The following is a 14586-nucleotide window of genomic DNA, read 5'->3' as shown; positions in this document are numbered from 1 at the left end:
CTGTTCGAAGAGTGTAGAATTAGTCTGTAATTAACCTAAATATCTGAATATTATTTTACTAGCATAATTGTTTTGATCTAAGCATATATTTTACAGTAGGATCGCCTTATTTAGCTCATCAGAGTGAATGTCACAAGTAAAACATGACATGGTGTTTCTAGCTGTTGTCTTTATTTGGAGAGCTACACAATTACTAATCCAGAAAACCTGTAATGGAGTTTAGGGCTCAAATGCGTCCAGATATTTGTTACTCATTTATATTGTAAAAGCTGTATGATGAAGTCTCTCTTGCAGCCGGTAGAGCTGAAGACATCGGCCCAGCTGGCTAAGGACTGGGGTCTCGAAGATGTTGATCACACATTCACAGAGGAGGATTACCGAACACTAACCAACTACAAAGCATTTAGCCAGTTTCTGAGGTATTGACCTGCAGCAAAGCTTTTTATTAGCTTTACTAGTCTCTAAATTAACTATATGTTGTTTATACATTTAAAATCTTTTGTAGTTTTGTATAGAGTAGTTTTGTCAGGGTTATTTAGTAATTGCATTAGTTGACCATGTTACAACAAAACCAATTTATACACCCACAGACCCATGATTGCCAAGAAGAACCCAAAAATCCCCATGTCTAAAATGATGACCATTCTGGGGGCCAAATGGCGGGAGTTTAGCTCTAATAATCCATTTAAAGGTTCAGCAGCAGCCGTGGCTGCCGCTGCTGCCGCCGCCGCTGCAGCCGTTGCAGAGCAGGTCTCTGCCGCAAGAGCTTCCCCTGAACCTCCTCCTCAGCCACCACCACTTCGCAAGGCTAAGACCAAAGAGGGGAAAGGTGAGTGGCCAGGCTGGGTGGGCATGAAAGAATTTGCTGATTAACTTCACGCTTAATTTTGGTGTACTCATTTCATAGTTAATAATGCTAATTACGTCGCAACAGTATACTATGTTGTTAAAGGATTAGTCCAGTTTAAAAAAAATCCAGATAATTTACTCACCACCATGTCTTCCAAAATGTTGATGTCTTTCTTTGTTCAGTCGAGAAGAAATTATGTTTTTTGAGGAAAACATTCAAGGATCTTTCTCATTTTAATGGACTTCAATGGACCCCAACACTTAACACTTAACTCATCACTTAACATTTTTTTCTACGGAGTTTCAAAGGACTCTAAACAATCCCAAACGAGGCATAAGGGTCTTATCTAGCGAAACGATTGTCATTTTTGAAAAAAAGGCACTTTTAAACAACTACTCGTCAATCTCCGGTCCTGTGACGCGCCAGCGCGACCTCACGTAATTGCGTAATGCCGTGGAAAGTTCACGTGTTACATATATGAAACGCACATTTGCGGACCATTTTAAACAATAAACTGACACAAAGACATTAATTAGTATCATTCCACATACTACAACGACGGAACGTCCTCTTTCTCCACACTTGTAAACACTGGGGCATAGTTTTGCATACGTCATCCGTGACCTCTTGACGTGATGATGTATTGCGTGAGGTCATGCTGGCACATCACAGGACCGGAGGAAGACAAGAAGTTGTGGTTTAAAAGTGCCTTTTTTCAAAAATGACAATCGTTTCGCTAAATAAGACCCTTATGCCTCGTTTGAGATCGTTTAGAGTCCTTTTGAAACTGAGTATTGGGTTAAGTGTTGGGGTCCATATAAGTCCATTAAAATGTGAAAAATCCTGGAATGTTTTCCTCAAAAAAACATAATTTCTTCTCGAATGAACAAAGAAAGACATCAGCATTTTGAATGACATGGTGGTGAGTAAATTATCTGGATTTTTTTAAAGAAAATTTATTAATCCTTTAACCCTTGTGCATTGTTCAAATTTACTACCCTTTCGTGTTGTTAATGGATAAAAACATTCACTAAATTAAACGGCTCTCAAACCTCTTTCCAAAATGAAAAACCACAAACATTCAAGAATGCATGATAATAAGGTGTCATGGCTCTGCAATCAAAAAATGTGGTTATAATGGAAGTCAATGGAGCAAAAACAGCCACTAACAATAAATGAGCGAGAAAAAAATAAAAACTGATGCTACACAAAAACTTAAAATGCATTAAAGCCAATGTTTTTACCAATCTTTGACATGTTTAAGACTGTGAAAAAGGTAAAAAAAAATTCAGTTTACAATCACTTTTTATATTGAAAATCTGTCATTTTGTGTGTGTTTTTCCCCGAAATCAGTGACACCACTTATGAACTTGGCAATTAAAGAGTTAAAATCATGACATTTTTCGTGAAGATTTGGTAGTTTTGATCAGTACTGAGGTTGATTAAAAGATTTATGAAAAAACATTTGGAAAAAATATTAATCTGATACATTTTTATAGCCGTTAAATTTAGTAGATGTTTTCATTCACTAACAACACGAAAGGGTAGTAAATTTGCCCACGGTAATTTCAAAGCATTTTCTTAAAATATATGTAAATATAAGAAGTCCTTGACTTTGGCAGGCCCTGGCTACAAGAAACGCAGTAAGAGTCCTCGAGTCTCAGACAAGAAGAAGCCGAAACCCAAGAAAATGGCTCCTCTACGCATCAAACTTGGAGCATTGGGCACGAAGAGGAAGAAGAGCAGCTCGGTGAGATGATGAATTTGTGCGTAATGCATGTACATAAGCGTGTTTATATGGTTTAGTAGTTGTGTTTGATCATGCATGGCTGTAAAACAGAGCGAGGAGGTAGACGATGACGATTCTGAGCAGGAGAACTCCAGCGTTCACAGTTCCTCAGTGCGTTCAGACAGTTCGGGACGGGTAAAGAAGAACAAAAGGGGTCGTCCGGCCAAGAAGAAAAAAGGTGAGAAGCATTTTTTCTCCTTATCATCATATAAGATCTGTCTTTACAAACACTGCACTGATATTAAATTAATTGACTTTTATGTTGTGTTGGTCTCTCTCTCTCTCTCTCTCTCTCTCTCTCTCTCTCTGTCAGTGGTGGGCGACGAGGATGCCGATGGCTATGAAACGGACCACCAGGACTACTGCGAAGTGTGTCAGCAGGGAGGGGAGATCATTCTGTGTGACACCTGTCCTCGAGCGTACCACCTGGTGTGCCTGGAGCCCGAGCTGGAAAAAGCACCGGAGGGCAAATGGAGCTGCCCTCACTGTGTGAGTCACCCAAAAACTGATTTTGAAATAAGGGGCTAAATGAAACATCTACTGAGTGTGATGAAAGATGATGTTTTTCAGGAGAAAGAAGGAATCCAATGGGAAGCGAAGGAAGAAGACTTTGAGGACTTTGAAGAGGAGTGCGATGATGTCAGGGATGTGGAGGTGGGGCTGGGTGGAGAGGAAGAGGAGGATGATCACATGGAGTTCTGTCGTGTGTGTAAAGATGGAGGAGAGCTGCTGTGCTGTGACTCCTGCCCATCGTCCTATCACATTCACTGCCTGAACCCGCCGCTGCCCGAGATCCCCAACGGAGAGTGGCTCTGTCCACGCTGCACTGTGTGTAATCCTCAGTCAACAGACCATTTCTATATTCGGGTGATTCTCACGAAAACTTGGTTTTAAAAATGTCAAGCATGAAAATGTAAAAATTGCTTAATTTTACTTTTTTTCCAACCAGACATTGAAAAACAAAGTCTGGAGTAAATGGGAACATTAATTTAAAAACTTTTACTTATCATTTAACACTTTTTGTAACATAATATAAAAAATGAGTCCTAAAAAATCTCATTACTGCAACAGTCAGAAAACATCAACACTGACATATTTTCAAAATGACATGAAAAACCTGAAAGAACATAATTTGGAGATTCTGCACATGCATTTAAAATCAAAGTATTATGCTTCTATTAATTAAATTAACATTTAATAAGCATCTGTTGCGGTAATGATAATCAAAATGTCGTGTAAGCATTCTGACAAGACAATATTTCAAATTAACTGTAAAAAAATTATCTTACCTGGTTGCCATCTTGAAGTAACTGGTCCATGTGCTTGGTCACTCAAAATCAAACTTTATTAAATTCTGTATGTGTGCTTAAACTGTTCTCAAAAAGTGTTGCGGAGGATGAGAACATCAGGCATGGACACATCATTTTCCTAATTTTTCTTCATTATTATTATACATGAATATTCAGTAAATATTTTTTTCTGTCATCTAAAGTAGTCTAGAAAAACATCCATTTATTTTTTTTCTTAATATTTTGTGTTAATTTGATTAAATTACAACATAACGCATGTTCAAACACAGCCGGACACATTGCGGTAATGAGAATTTCAGCAGAAAATGAGATAAAATTTCCAATTATAAATTCTTATGTTGAAATCACACATTGTGCAAGGTAGAACACAGTATTGTGTTAATTCTGATGCTTTTTAATGTTACTATATTACACATTTTAAAGCTAAAATCATTAGTGCCGTGGTGTTTAAATGGTTTCATGAGAATCACCCATTCATTATTCAGCTCATGAATGTAACAATTGTTGAATCTGTCCAACGAGAATTGTTTAATGAGATCTGATTTGTTTTACTTCTGCAATCTATAAATAAGTGTCCACCAATCAAAGGTCGAGTGCAAAAAATTCTGCACTGGCGATGGGGTGACCCCCCACCTTCAGTTCCTGTCCCGCCACCCCCGGACGCACCCCCCGATGCCCCGCCCCCTCCGCCCATGAAGGGGCGCCCCGAGAGAGAGTTCTTTGTGAAGCTAGCAGGACAATCCTATTGGCATTGTACCTGGATTACAGAGCTACAGGTGAGACACATATAACATAGATATCTAAAATGTGAAGTAGATTGTACCCAAACTTATCCTTATCCATTCATACTCCCTCAGCTCGAAATCTTCCACTCGGTGATGTTCCGGAACTATCAGAGGAAAACGGACATGGACGAGCCGCCCAGTCTGGACTACGGCTCTGGAGGAGAGGAGGATTCTGGGAAAAGTGAGAAGCGGAGGGCCAAAGACCCTCAATATGCCATCCTGGAAGAAAAATACTATCGTTATGGAATCAAGCCAGAATGGATGATCGTGCACAGAATAATCAATCACAGGTCTGCGTGTGGGTTTTGTGTTTAAACCTACTATAGTGTACATCTTGCTTTTACCATAATATACTTTGGGTGTCTTTTTGTATGTGTAAGCAGTGTGGATAAAAAGGGGAACTACCACTATCTGGTTAAATGGAGAGATCTGACCTACGACCAGTGCACTTGGGAGAGAGACGAGCTGGACATCCCTGAGTTTGGTGTATACAAAGCAGCCTACTGGAGACACAGGTGCAGTCATACATATATGAAGAGTTCAGATGCAAAAGCTGCTAAACGCCACCTCTGTCAAAAATTAGATAATTATTGTGACCGAATGATCTCGATACCGTTATACATACATAAATACTGTGCATCAAAACTGCTTAATCCTGCCCTCCGGCCATTCAGAAAGACCAGTTTTTAGGCAGAATCCATTTAAAGTCTGATTATAGAAATCATGCCAGACGCACTTAGCAGGTTTTGCATCTGAACTTTTTATATATACACCCATAATAAGTATTATTGTTTATAAGTACATGAAAATCATGTAAATAAAGTACAAAAAATCTTTTTCTCACTCTTGTGTACAAAAGAAAATTGTATTATGTAGATGTCCATGCTTCTCTTCCCATACATCAAAACTGAATTTTTAGTAGGTTTTTAATAAAGAAAGTGGATTTCACTCACTACTAAGTGCTTTTATATGCATACATTTATGTCTGTGCTAACCTTTATCTTAATGTTAAATGTCCCAACCACGTACAATGCTATGTATTAGTTACAGTATAACAGGAATTACATAAGGGGCCCTATTTTAACGATCTAAGCGCATTGTCTAAAGCGCACAGTGCAACGTCTAAATGGGCGTGTCCTAATCCACTTTTTTATTTGCTAATTTAATGACGGGAAAAATGGTTTGTGTGTCGAGCACACGGTCGAAAAGGGTTGGTCCTATTTTTTAATGAGTAATGGAAGTATTTTGGGCGTAACGTGCAATAAACCAATGAGAGTCTCAGCTCTCATCCAATTTAAAAACCTGTTGCGCTGGCGCTATGTCTAATCCCTATTTAGATGATGGACTTTGTAAACTGAAAAACTAAGCGGAGGAAGAAGATCCCCAGTTTAAGATTAATGTTAAATAATTGTGTTGTATTGAAATTATTTTTTTATTAAAACCTTTAAAACCCGTTTTCTTTTAGTCATGGAAGTAAAAAAGCAGGCTTTTAATTGCTTTAAATGTATGGCTATCCAATATCATCAAAAAATGATTTACAAGTATGTAAGAAAAGGTTTGTACTCTAAAAATACTTTATTTGTAACAAACAGGAGATAAAGAATTTACAAACGGCACTCCGCAAGGTTCAGCACTTGGACAGCGTTTTTATTATTGTCTGTTTGTATGGTTTATGTTGTTAAAATAAAAATAAATAAATAAATAAAATTACAATATAAATGACAATAAAATTGACAAAAAATATTATTTGTGTGCAAGTACATTCATAAAAATGGTTTGTTGCTACAGGGAAGATGTGATGAAGGAAGACCCAGAGAAACCAAGGAAGATGAGGAGAAGAGAGGAGAATGATGAAGCTCCAGGCACACCTGTTAATGATGTAGGTTTTGTCACCTTCATTACAGTTTTCTTAATTACTTGTCAAAAGCCCTCTTTCTTCATGTCTTCCTTCTTTTCTTCTTCCAGCCCACTATCAAGTATGAGGAGCAGCCAGATTTTGTGACAGAAACTGGAGGAACGCTGCACCTCTATCAGCTGGAGGGTCTTAACTGGTTGCGTTTCTCCTGGGCTCAAGGCACCGACACAATCCTGGCTGATGAAATGGGTTTGGGCAAAACCATCCAGACCATCGTCTTCCTCTACTCACTGTTCAAAGAGGTTTTTGTTTGCTTCTGTTCTGTTGTTTGAACAATTCAAAACAAGCACAATCGGTAAAGGCAGGTAAAAAGCTTCACTGCGCTGCAAGGGTAATGTACAAAGCTGATATTTAATATAAACTGGGGGCGGGCCCCCCTTGGGGTGTGCAAGATGGTGCCAGTTTCGTGACATTCCTTTACATCGCCATCTACTGATAAAAACCAAAACGGAAACCGAGGCCCGATAGATAAATGTTAACAGGCATTATTGTTATTAAAATATATTTAATAAACGTGTAATATACATAGAGGAGATAAATATGGTGAGATTTAACGCGATAGCGCTGTGGGTCCGCGACCGGCTGTAGACTACATGCCACCCCCGGCGATACTGGTACGTTCCAGCTGCAAATGCAAACACAGAAATGGACAGTTAGAATAAGTCGTCATTTTTCTGTTTGTTCCAAAACCTGAAATTCTAAAGCAACAACCTAAACACGTTGAATTGAAAATTAAACCGAGAGACAATTATCCGTTTGTGAAGTACTCATGAAAATTGAAAAATGAAAGTTTGAAACCAATTTTTCATTTGATTCATTTTGATGGTGCAAATTGAAAAAAGAACTGAAAAGCGTTACACGGACCGACTTTAGACCAGGTTTTAGTTGGTCAATGGCGTAGTCTATTTTTAATAAAAAAAAAAAAAAAAAAAAAAAAAAAAAAAAAAAAATATATATATATATATATATATATGTATATTTAATAGCAATGATGCACCTGAACACACCTCGTTTTCAACGCCCATGGGCACAAAGTTGGTACAAATGCATTTACTTTTTAAACAACGTGGCTCTAAATGTGAAAATGGTAATTGCGCCAGGTTTATTCAAGAATTGGCAGATTTTTTTACACTTATTTTCTTAGGTCATTTTGCTCATCAATTAAGAATTTTTAGATATTTGAACTAAAAACAAGACAAAAATACGTTCATTTTGTAAGAAAGTAATTTTTGCAGTGCTTTGGACTATTTAATTAAAATAAAATAAAATTCAAATGTGTGAGCAAGTGTTTCCAATTCCCTGTTTTTTACTGTCTTGCCTTCTCACCAGGGTCACACCAAAGGGCCGTTTCTGGTGAGCGCACCGCTCTCCACAATCATTAACTGGGAGAGGGAGTTTGAGATGTGGGCTCCTGACTTCTACGTGGTTACCTACACTGGAGACAAAGACAGCCGAGCCGTCATCCGTGAGAACGAGTTCAGCTTCGACGACACGGCGGTGAAGGGTGGAAAGAAGGCTTTCAAATTACGGGTAGGTAGAAAAAGAGAAAGGAAGGAAGGAAGAAGTAGAAGAGAGGACAGACCTTATAATTGGTGCGTCAGATATTTATAGATATGTAAAATAAATCACTTTTCTTTGTCACCGTCCATCTGTATTTGTATCCAGAGAGAAGCTCCCATTAAGTTCCATGTGTTGCTGACGTCATATGAGCTGGTGACCATAGACCAGAACGTCCTCAAGTCTATCGATTGGGCCTGTCTGGTGGTGGATGAAGCTCACCGCCTCAAAAACAACCAGTCCAAAGTATGGTATTAGTTTATCTGTCTATGGGGTGGTTTCCCGGACAGGGAAAACAAAGGGCTAGGGGTGACCTCGACTAAGGATTTACATATTCGAATCAGAATTGTCGAATCTTTCCATAGTCGACCGATAGTCGAATCATCTATGTGTGTGCATGGGTTTTGGAGGGGGTCAGACCAGGTACAAATTGGTAACTTTTATTTTCTTTCACAAGCAGCACACATAAACAACTTTCTTATAAAGTGACCAAAACTGTATTTCAAGTGATGAACGAAGACAAAACTGCATTTATATATTTTTAAGGTAAAATGTAAGGCAACATTTGTTTAATTATAACATTTTAAAGCCACGATCTACAGAACATCACACAAAAAAACTTTTTGATAACTAAACCTAAAAATATACCGCAAAGGTGATCCTGCCTGACCCAAAAAAAGACAAATGAGAAATGACAAATAATTTGTGATTGTTACTGCAAATAATACAAACTAAGCTTTATATACAATTCATTAAACGTTAATTTATAACAAGAAAAACACTGAAATGAATGGTTATAGAGACTACATGTATTATTTAACACAGAAATACCTGCTTGCTTGCTTTGATTGTCTCTGTATTCACTTTAGATACAAAAAAGACCTGATGATATTATTTATTTCAGGAATCTCTTTGCTATCATTTGAAAGTGAACACCGACCGTAATATTAAATCACAAGAAAGACAGTCGTCTCAGGCATAAAGGTTCGGTGCAGATTTTTCCATTTCATCACCGAAATTTAAAGAAACGGCTTACCTGTTTTGTAGTTTAACTTTTGACAAGATAACCACTATGTTTTAAATACATTTTAAAAACTTATACCTGTCGAAAAACATCCGTTTTTTAATGTTTAGTTTGATGAACTCCTAAATATGAGACTCAGATCACCTAGCGCGTTCGCCTAAATTGCATGCGCAAGCATGGCCAGCACGCAATAACGCAACATCGATACAACGAAAAGCAATCCAAAATGTACAGACTTAAATTAGATCAGAATTTTCGTGTATATTATTATTACAATTTTTTTAATAAAATAAGGTCAGAAGTAACAACGTGCAGAACAAATGTGCAAAATGCCTCAAGTGCACGGAAACAAAACACTAGCCAAAAAGATAAATCAGATAACCCAGAGTGATTTATAAATGAAATAAAATAAAGAAATTATTAAAAGAACGAAAGAATAGCCAGAATTGCCAGCTTTGTCTTTTAAGTGTAGAAACAAAAAGGCAATGGTTTATTAACATAGGAACCTCTTTTTGGACGTGTAGCCCCGTCACAGGGATTGTTGGATTTATTAACTCATTTTAAAAATATTTATCAAAAGCTGCTATTTGCAGGATTATAATAATATGCTGTATATTAATATATTGGGAGAAAGCTGTTATATGTGAAATCAGATTTGTGCACAGTGCACCCATATGGCCAAAATTGAAGGATCCTCATTTCATAACACATCTGCGACGATTCGACTGTGAGATTGGTAGTCGAATCAGGCTTCTCCTATCCATGCATTGAATCTTCTACTATTCGGGGTCACCCCTACAAAGTTTCTGCGAAACTGACGTGTCTGGTGAAATCCTCCCGTGGCAGCAAGTTGAATAGAGTTGACAATCATTGTTCACATTTCTAATTTACTTTAAGAGTTTGTTGTGTTGTGTTTCCTGAAGTCTGTTGTGATGTGTGTTAGTTCTTCAGGAGGCTGAATGATTACAAGATTGACCATAAGCTGCTGCTGACAGGAACTCCACTGCAAAACAACCTGGAGGAACTTTTCCACCTGCTCAACTTCCTAACGCCCAACCGCTTCAAGTACGAACTGACACAGACCCATATGCCCAAGCACAAAGGATTGATGCACAAATACTAACAATAATCCTCTCAAATCTGTTTCTCAGTAATCTAGAGGGCTTTCTAGAGGAGTTTGCGGACATCTCTAAAGAGGACCAGATTAAGAAATTGCACGACCTGCTCGGCCCACACATGCTGAGAAGACTCAAAGCCGACGTGTTTAAGAACATGCCAGCCAAAACCGAGCTGATCGTACGAGTTGAGCTCAGCCCCATGCAGAAGTGAGAGCCATGACATAAATATCACATGAAATTCTGTATTCAGACAACAGTATAAAACAATAAAATCGACAAATTCACCGCCCCTTTAATAATAATCTTACATTTTAATCCTTAAATTTTTCATATTTAAAAACGTTTGTGTGCTGCTGCGCATCCATGTGTGTGATAAGCAAATGTGCGTTGTCGTCCCGTTTATAGGCGCATATTACTAACGCGCTCTTTAAATAACAAAAACAATATTGTGCCATTGACTTTAGACCAGATTTTAGTTGGTCAATGGCGTAGTCTATTTTTAATAGCAACAATGCGCATGAAATTCTGTATTTATTAAAGAATTTAGATGCAAAAATGTACTTTTATTTATTTAAATTTTATTTAAGATCTGTTTCAGACTTAAATACTCATAGAGTTATTGGTTCTTGGCTGTTTTTGTTTCACAGCCTGGATTTATACATTTGGCATAATGATCCCAACTAAACTAGAACTTTAGCAAAAGTGCAAAGTATTTTTTAACAAATTTTTTTTTTTCATGATATCCCTGACAAAATAATATTTAAATAGAAATTGCATATGGTAGTTATTACCTTGCATAGTTTTTTCAAGGATAATGGGATGTCAAAAGATTTGTTTATATTCATGGATGGAAATAGTACAAATTCAGTGAGGGGACTCTAGTTTGAGGGGGGGGTAATTTTAGATGACTCCTTAAATGGGTTTAAAATAACATAACATTATAATTTTTTTTATGTTTTTCTCCTAATGGGACGTACACACCAAATGCGTAGATTTAAAGATTTGTGCGAGTAGATTACATACAAAGTCAATGCAAATACGTGGACTCGTGATGCGAATGACGTGAATTGGGCGGGGATATTCGCCTCAAACGTGTCTTCATACAAGTTGAAAATATTAATTTCAAGTAAAACATTCGTATGACAAGCGAAAAATTCACATGGGACCATCCCGCGAGTAATCTATGTGATGTTTTGCGTTTGGTGTGTATGCAGCATAAGTATGTTTTCTTGAGTATTTTAAGTCACACATACTTTTGACAATTTAACTACACATTTATCTTCAGGTTAAAAGAAAATTTTTTTGTAGAGTGTGAAATTGTATATTTTGTTAATGGATATTTTAAATTCGAGGAAAGTCTGAAATGAAATCGATACATCAGTCAAACAGTGAAGTGTCATGTGACAAGCTTGATGATGCATAATAAAATAATAGTTGCAATAAAAAAAATCATAACGGGGAGTCATTTTTAAATGCAATATATGTTATATATATATATATATATATAATACCTTTTCAATTGCACTATTTCAAAAAATTCGAACCAGTTTAAGGTGGAACCCTGGTCCCCCTCGAAAATCACTCCCCGGACTCCCCCACGTTCCCACCATTTCTAGCCCGGTCTATATTAACTTCTACCAAAAAGGCTTCTAACAGATGGATTAGCACCCAATGTTTATTTGATCTTTGAAATTAACATATCTTTAATGAGTTTTTTTGAGTTGTGAGTGACCCACCAGTTAAAAAGTACTATACACTGCAAAAAAAGATTTTTCAAGAAAAAAAATCTTAGTATTTTTGTCTTGTTTTAAGAAAAAATCTCTAAAAATTCTTAAATTAAGATGCTTTTTCTTCATGAGCAAAACGACCCAAGAAAATAAGTCTAGTTTTTAGACCAAAAATATTAAAATTAAGTGATTTTATGCATAAAACAAGCAAAAAAAATCTGCCAATGGGGTAAGCAAAAAAATCTTTTTTCTTAAACACTAAATTCAAGAAAAATTTGCTTACCCCATTGGCAGATCTTTTTTTGCTTGTTTTATGCACAAAATCACTTAAATTTGATATTTTTGGTCTAAAAACTAGACGTATTTTTTTGGGTCGTTTTGCTCATCAAAAAAGCATCATAATTTAAGAATTTTTAGATATTTTCTTGAAAAATTTCATTGCAGTGTAACTGGAATGAAATGAATGGATGAAATGATGTACAACGAAGAATTATCAAAAATAAAAACAAGAAGAAAAACAGGAAGAATAAAGAATAACACACTGTCTTTATGGCCTTTTTGCCGTAGGAAATACTACAAGTTCATTCTGACGCGTAACTTTGAGGCGCTGAACTCTAAGGGAGGAGGGAACCAGGTGTCTCTGCTCAACATAATGATGGACCTGAAGAAATGCTGCAACCACCCCTACCTCTTCCCCGTCGCCTCTGCCGTAAGAACACACACACACACACACAGTTGCTGGATCCCTATTTGCCTCCTTATACTGTTTTAGGCACCAGAATTATCAACTCAAAAGTACAAACAGTTTTTCAATATTTTAGTATGTTTTTACCTCAAATAAGACAAATTAATACATCCATATCTTTTATCAATGTGTGCACTTTTAAACGTTGTACAGCGCCTCGTGAATGTGTTAGCATTTAGCCTAGACCCATTCATTCCTATGGCTCCAAACAGGGATGAATTTAAAAGCCACCAAACACTTCCATGTTTTTCCTATTTAAAGACTATTACACGAGTAGTTACACGAGTTAGTATGGTGGCACAAAATAAAACTTTTGTTTGGAGCCATAGGAATGAATAGGACTAGGCTAAATGCCAACACATTCAAGAAGCGCTGTACAAAGATTAAAAGTGCAGGCATTGAAAAAAGATAGGTATGTATTAATTCATCTAAGTTGAGGTAAGAACATAGTAAAATATTCAAAAATGGTGTTGTTTTCCTTTAAACTGCACTTTAAGTACCCCAGATGATTCACTCATTTACTAAAATAATGAAATGTGTGTCGCTGACACTTCATGCACTCAACATTTTACTTTTGCTTACATGATGGTAGAGAGGCGGTACTGAAAGTTCACATGAAGACAATTGCACTTCAGTCTGACGATGACTTGTTATGCTGGGCAAAACAGTTAACACTGATATAAAAAAAAACAATGTACACATTGATTTTCATTGACTTGCGAGTTGCAATGTACTATGCATTTGACGTCATATGCCCTCATTTGGGAAACTGCTTATACTTCTCTTCAGGTTAGTAAAAAACCCCTTAAGTGTCCTACTTTTCTAAAATTCATACACTAGATGTTTAAGTAGATAGTAGTGGATAGGATAAGTTCATAGTTTATATCACAGCCTATGATTTATAATACTATTTTATTTCCAACTTTTATTCAAATCTGCAATAAATAACTTCTGCCTCTATGCCGCCATCTATATTTGAAAATAAAATTGCAGACTATTTTCTTTACCTGGGTTGTGCTTTGGTTCTGTGCAGATGATGGTTTGAGGAGTTTTTATTAGTCGTCTGTGATTAGCGCATCAGAGCGGATTTGTTATTGTTAATCTGAACTACGTCCTGCAAGTCATGTATCTAAAAAAGTCAAGGCTGCTTTTGTTCAGACCAGCTGACAACATAAATGTTGTTAAACATATCATGTTACTGATGTCCAGAGGTGGAAAAAGTAATAAAATATTGTACTCAAGTAAAAGTAAAGTTACTTTAATAATATTTTACTTAAGTAAAAGTAAAGTTACTTGTCTAAAAATCTACTCAAGTAAAAGTAAAAATTAAGTCATTTTAACTTTACTCAGAGTAAAAGTTACTTTTTTGCAGCGGGGAGACGTGGAGGATTCTAGTATAGTTCAAAAACGACAAGGGAATATACATCTCAAACTAGTTGTTTTTAATTGTAGGAACATCTTTACAATTAAAGTGCAATAACAAAAAGTTAATAAAATAAAAAGCTTTTTAAAAGTAAGAAACATTTATGGAATTGTTTAATGATTTTTGCATGTGAGTTATGCACTTTTGGAGGTGGTCAGCAGCTTGTAAATACAATCACTATAGTAAGGTTGTAATTGATGTATTGCTGGTAACATACATTATTTTAATAAACTATACATAGTTTAAATGAGCATATAATGAGATAAGTGCCGTGGCTATATACATTTGACACGTTTATTATCTTCTTACTTCCCTGACCTTGCCACCTGATGACCTTTATTCT

The 14586-nt window shown here is 36.5% G+C and overlaps 1 protein-coding gene across 2 annotated transcripts in view; it reads left to right on the top strand.

Annotated features, from left to right (window-relative positions):
* Positions 1-14586, top strand: part of chd3 (chromodomain helicase DNA binding protein 3) — a 68310-nt gene that overhangs the window by 5478 nt on the left and 48246 nt on the right. Inside the window, exons 4-19 of one of the 2 annotated variants that reach the window (XM_055197939.2) lie at positions 295-419; positions 591-829; positions 2473-2600; positions 2691-2817; positions 2953-3128; positions 3210-3467; positions 4522-4725; positions 4807-5024; positions 5115-5249; positions 6523-6613; positions 6700-6891; positions 7979-8179; positions 8315-8452; positions 10174-10295; positions 10382-10555; positions 12643-12784. In XM_055197939.2, the coding sequence (XP_055053914.2) occupies positions 295-419; positions 591-829; positions 2473-2600; positions 2691-2817; positions 2953-3128; positions 3210-3467; positions 4522-4725; positions 4807-5024; positions 5115-5249; positions 6523-6613; positions 6700-6891; positions 7979-8179; positions 8315-8452; positions 10174-10295; positions 10382-10555; positions 12643-12784 (2670 nt within the window). The remainder of the gene's footprint in view (positions 1-294; positions 420-590; positions 830-2472; positions 2601-2690; positions 2818-2952; positions 3129-3209; positions 3468-4521; positions 4726-4806; positions 5025-5114; positions 5250-6522; positions 6614-6699; positions 6892-7978; positions 8180-8314; positions 8453-10173; positions 10296-10381; positions 10556-12642; positions 12785-14586) is intronic. The other variant, XM_055197940.2, reaches the window with a different exon arrangement.

The sequence above is a fragment of the Misgurnus anguillicaudatus genome, chromosome 21 (assembly GCF_027580225.2).
Source record: "Misgurnus anguillicaudatus chromosome 21, ASM2758022v2, whole genome shotgun sequence".
NCBI classification, from domain to species: Eukaryota; Metazoa; Chordata; class Actinopteri; order Cypriniformes; family Cobitidae; genus Misgurnus; species Misgurnus anguillicaudatus.
The sequence above is the reverse complement of the archived record's forward strand: the minus strand, read 5'-3'. Positions and strand labels throughout refer to the sequence as shown.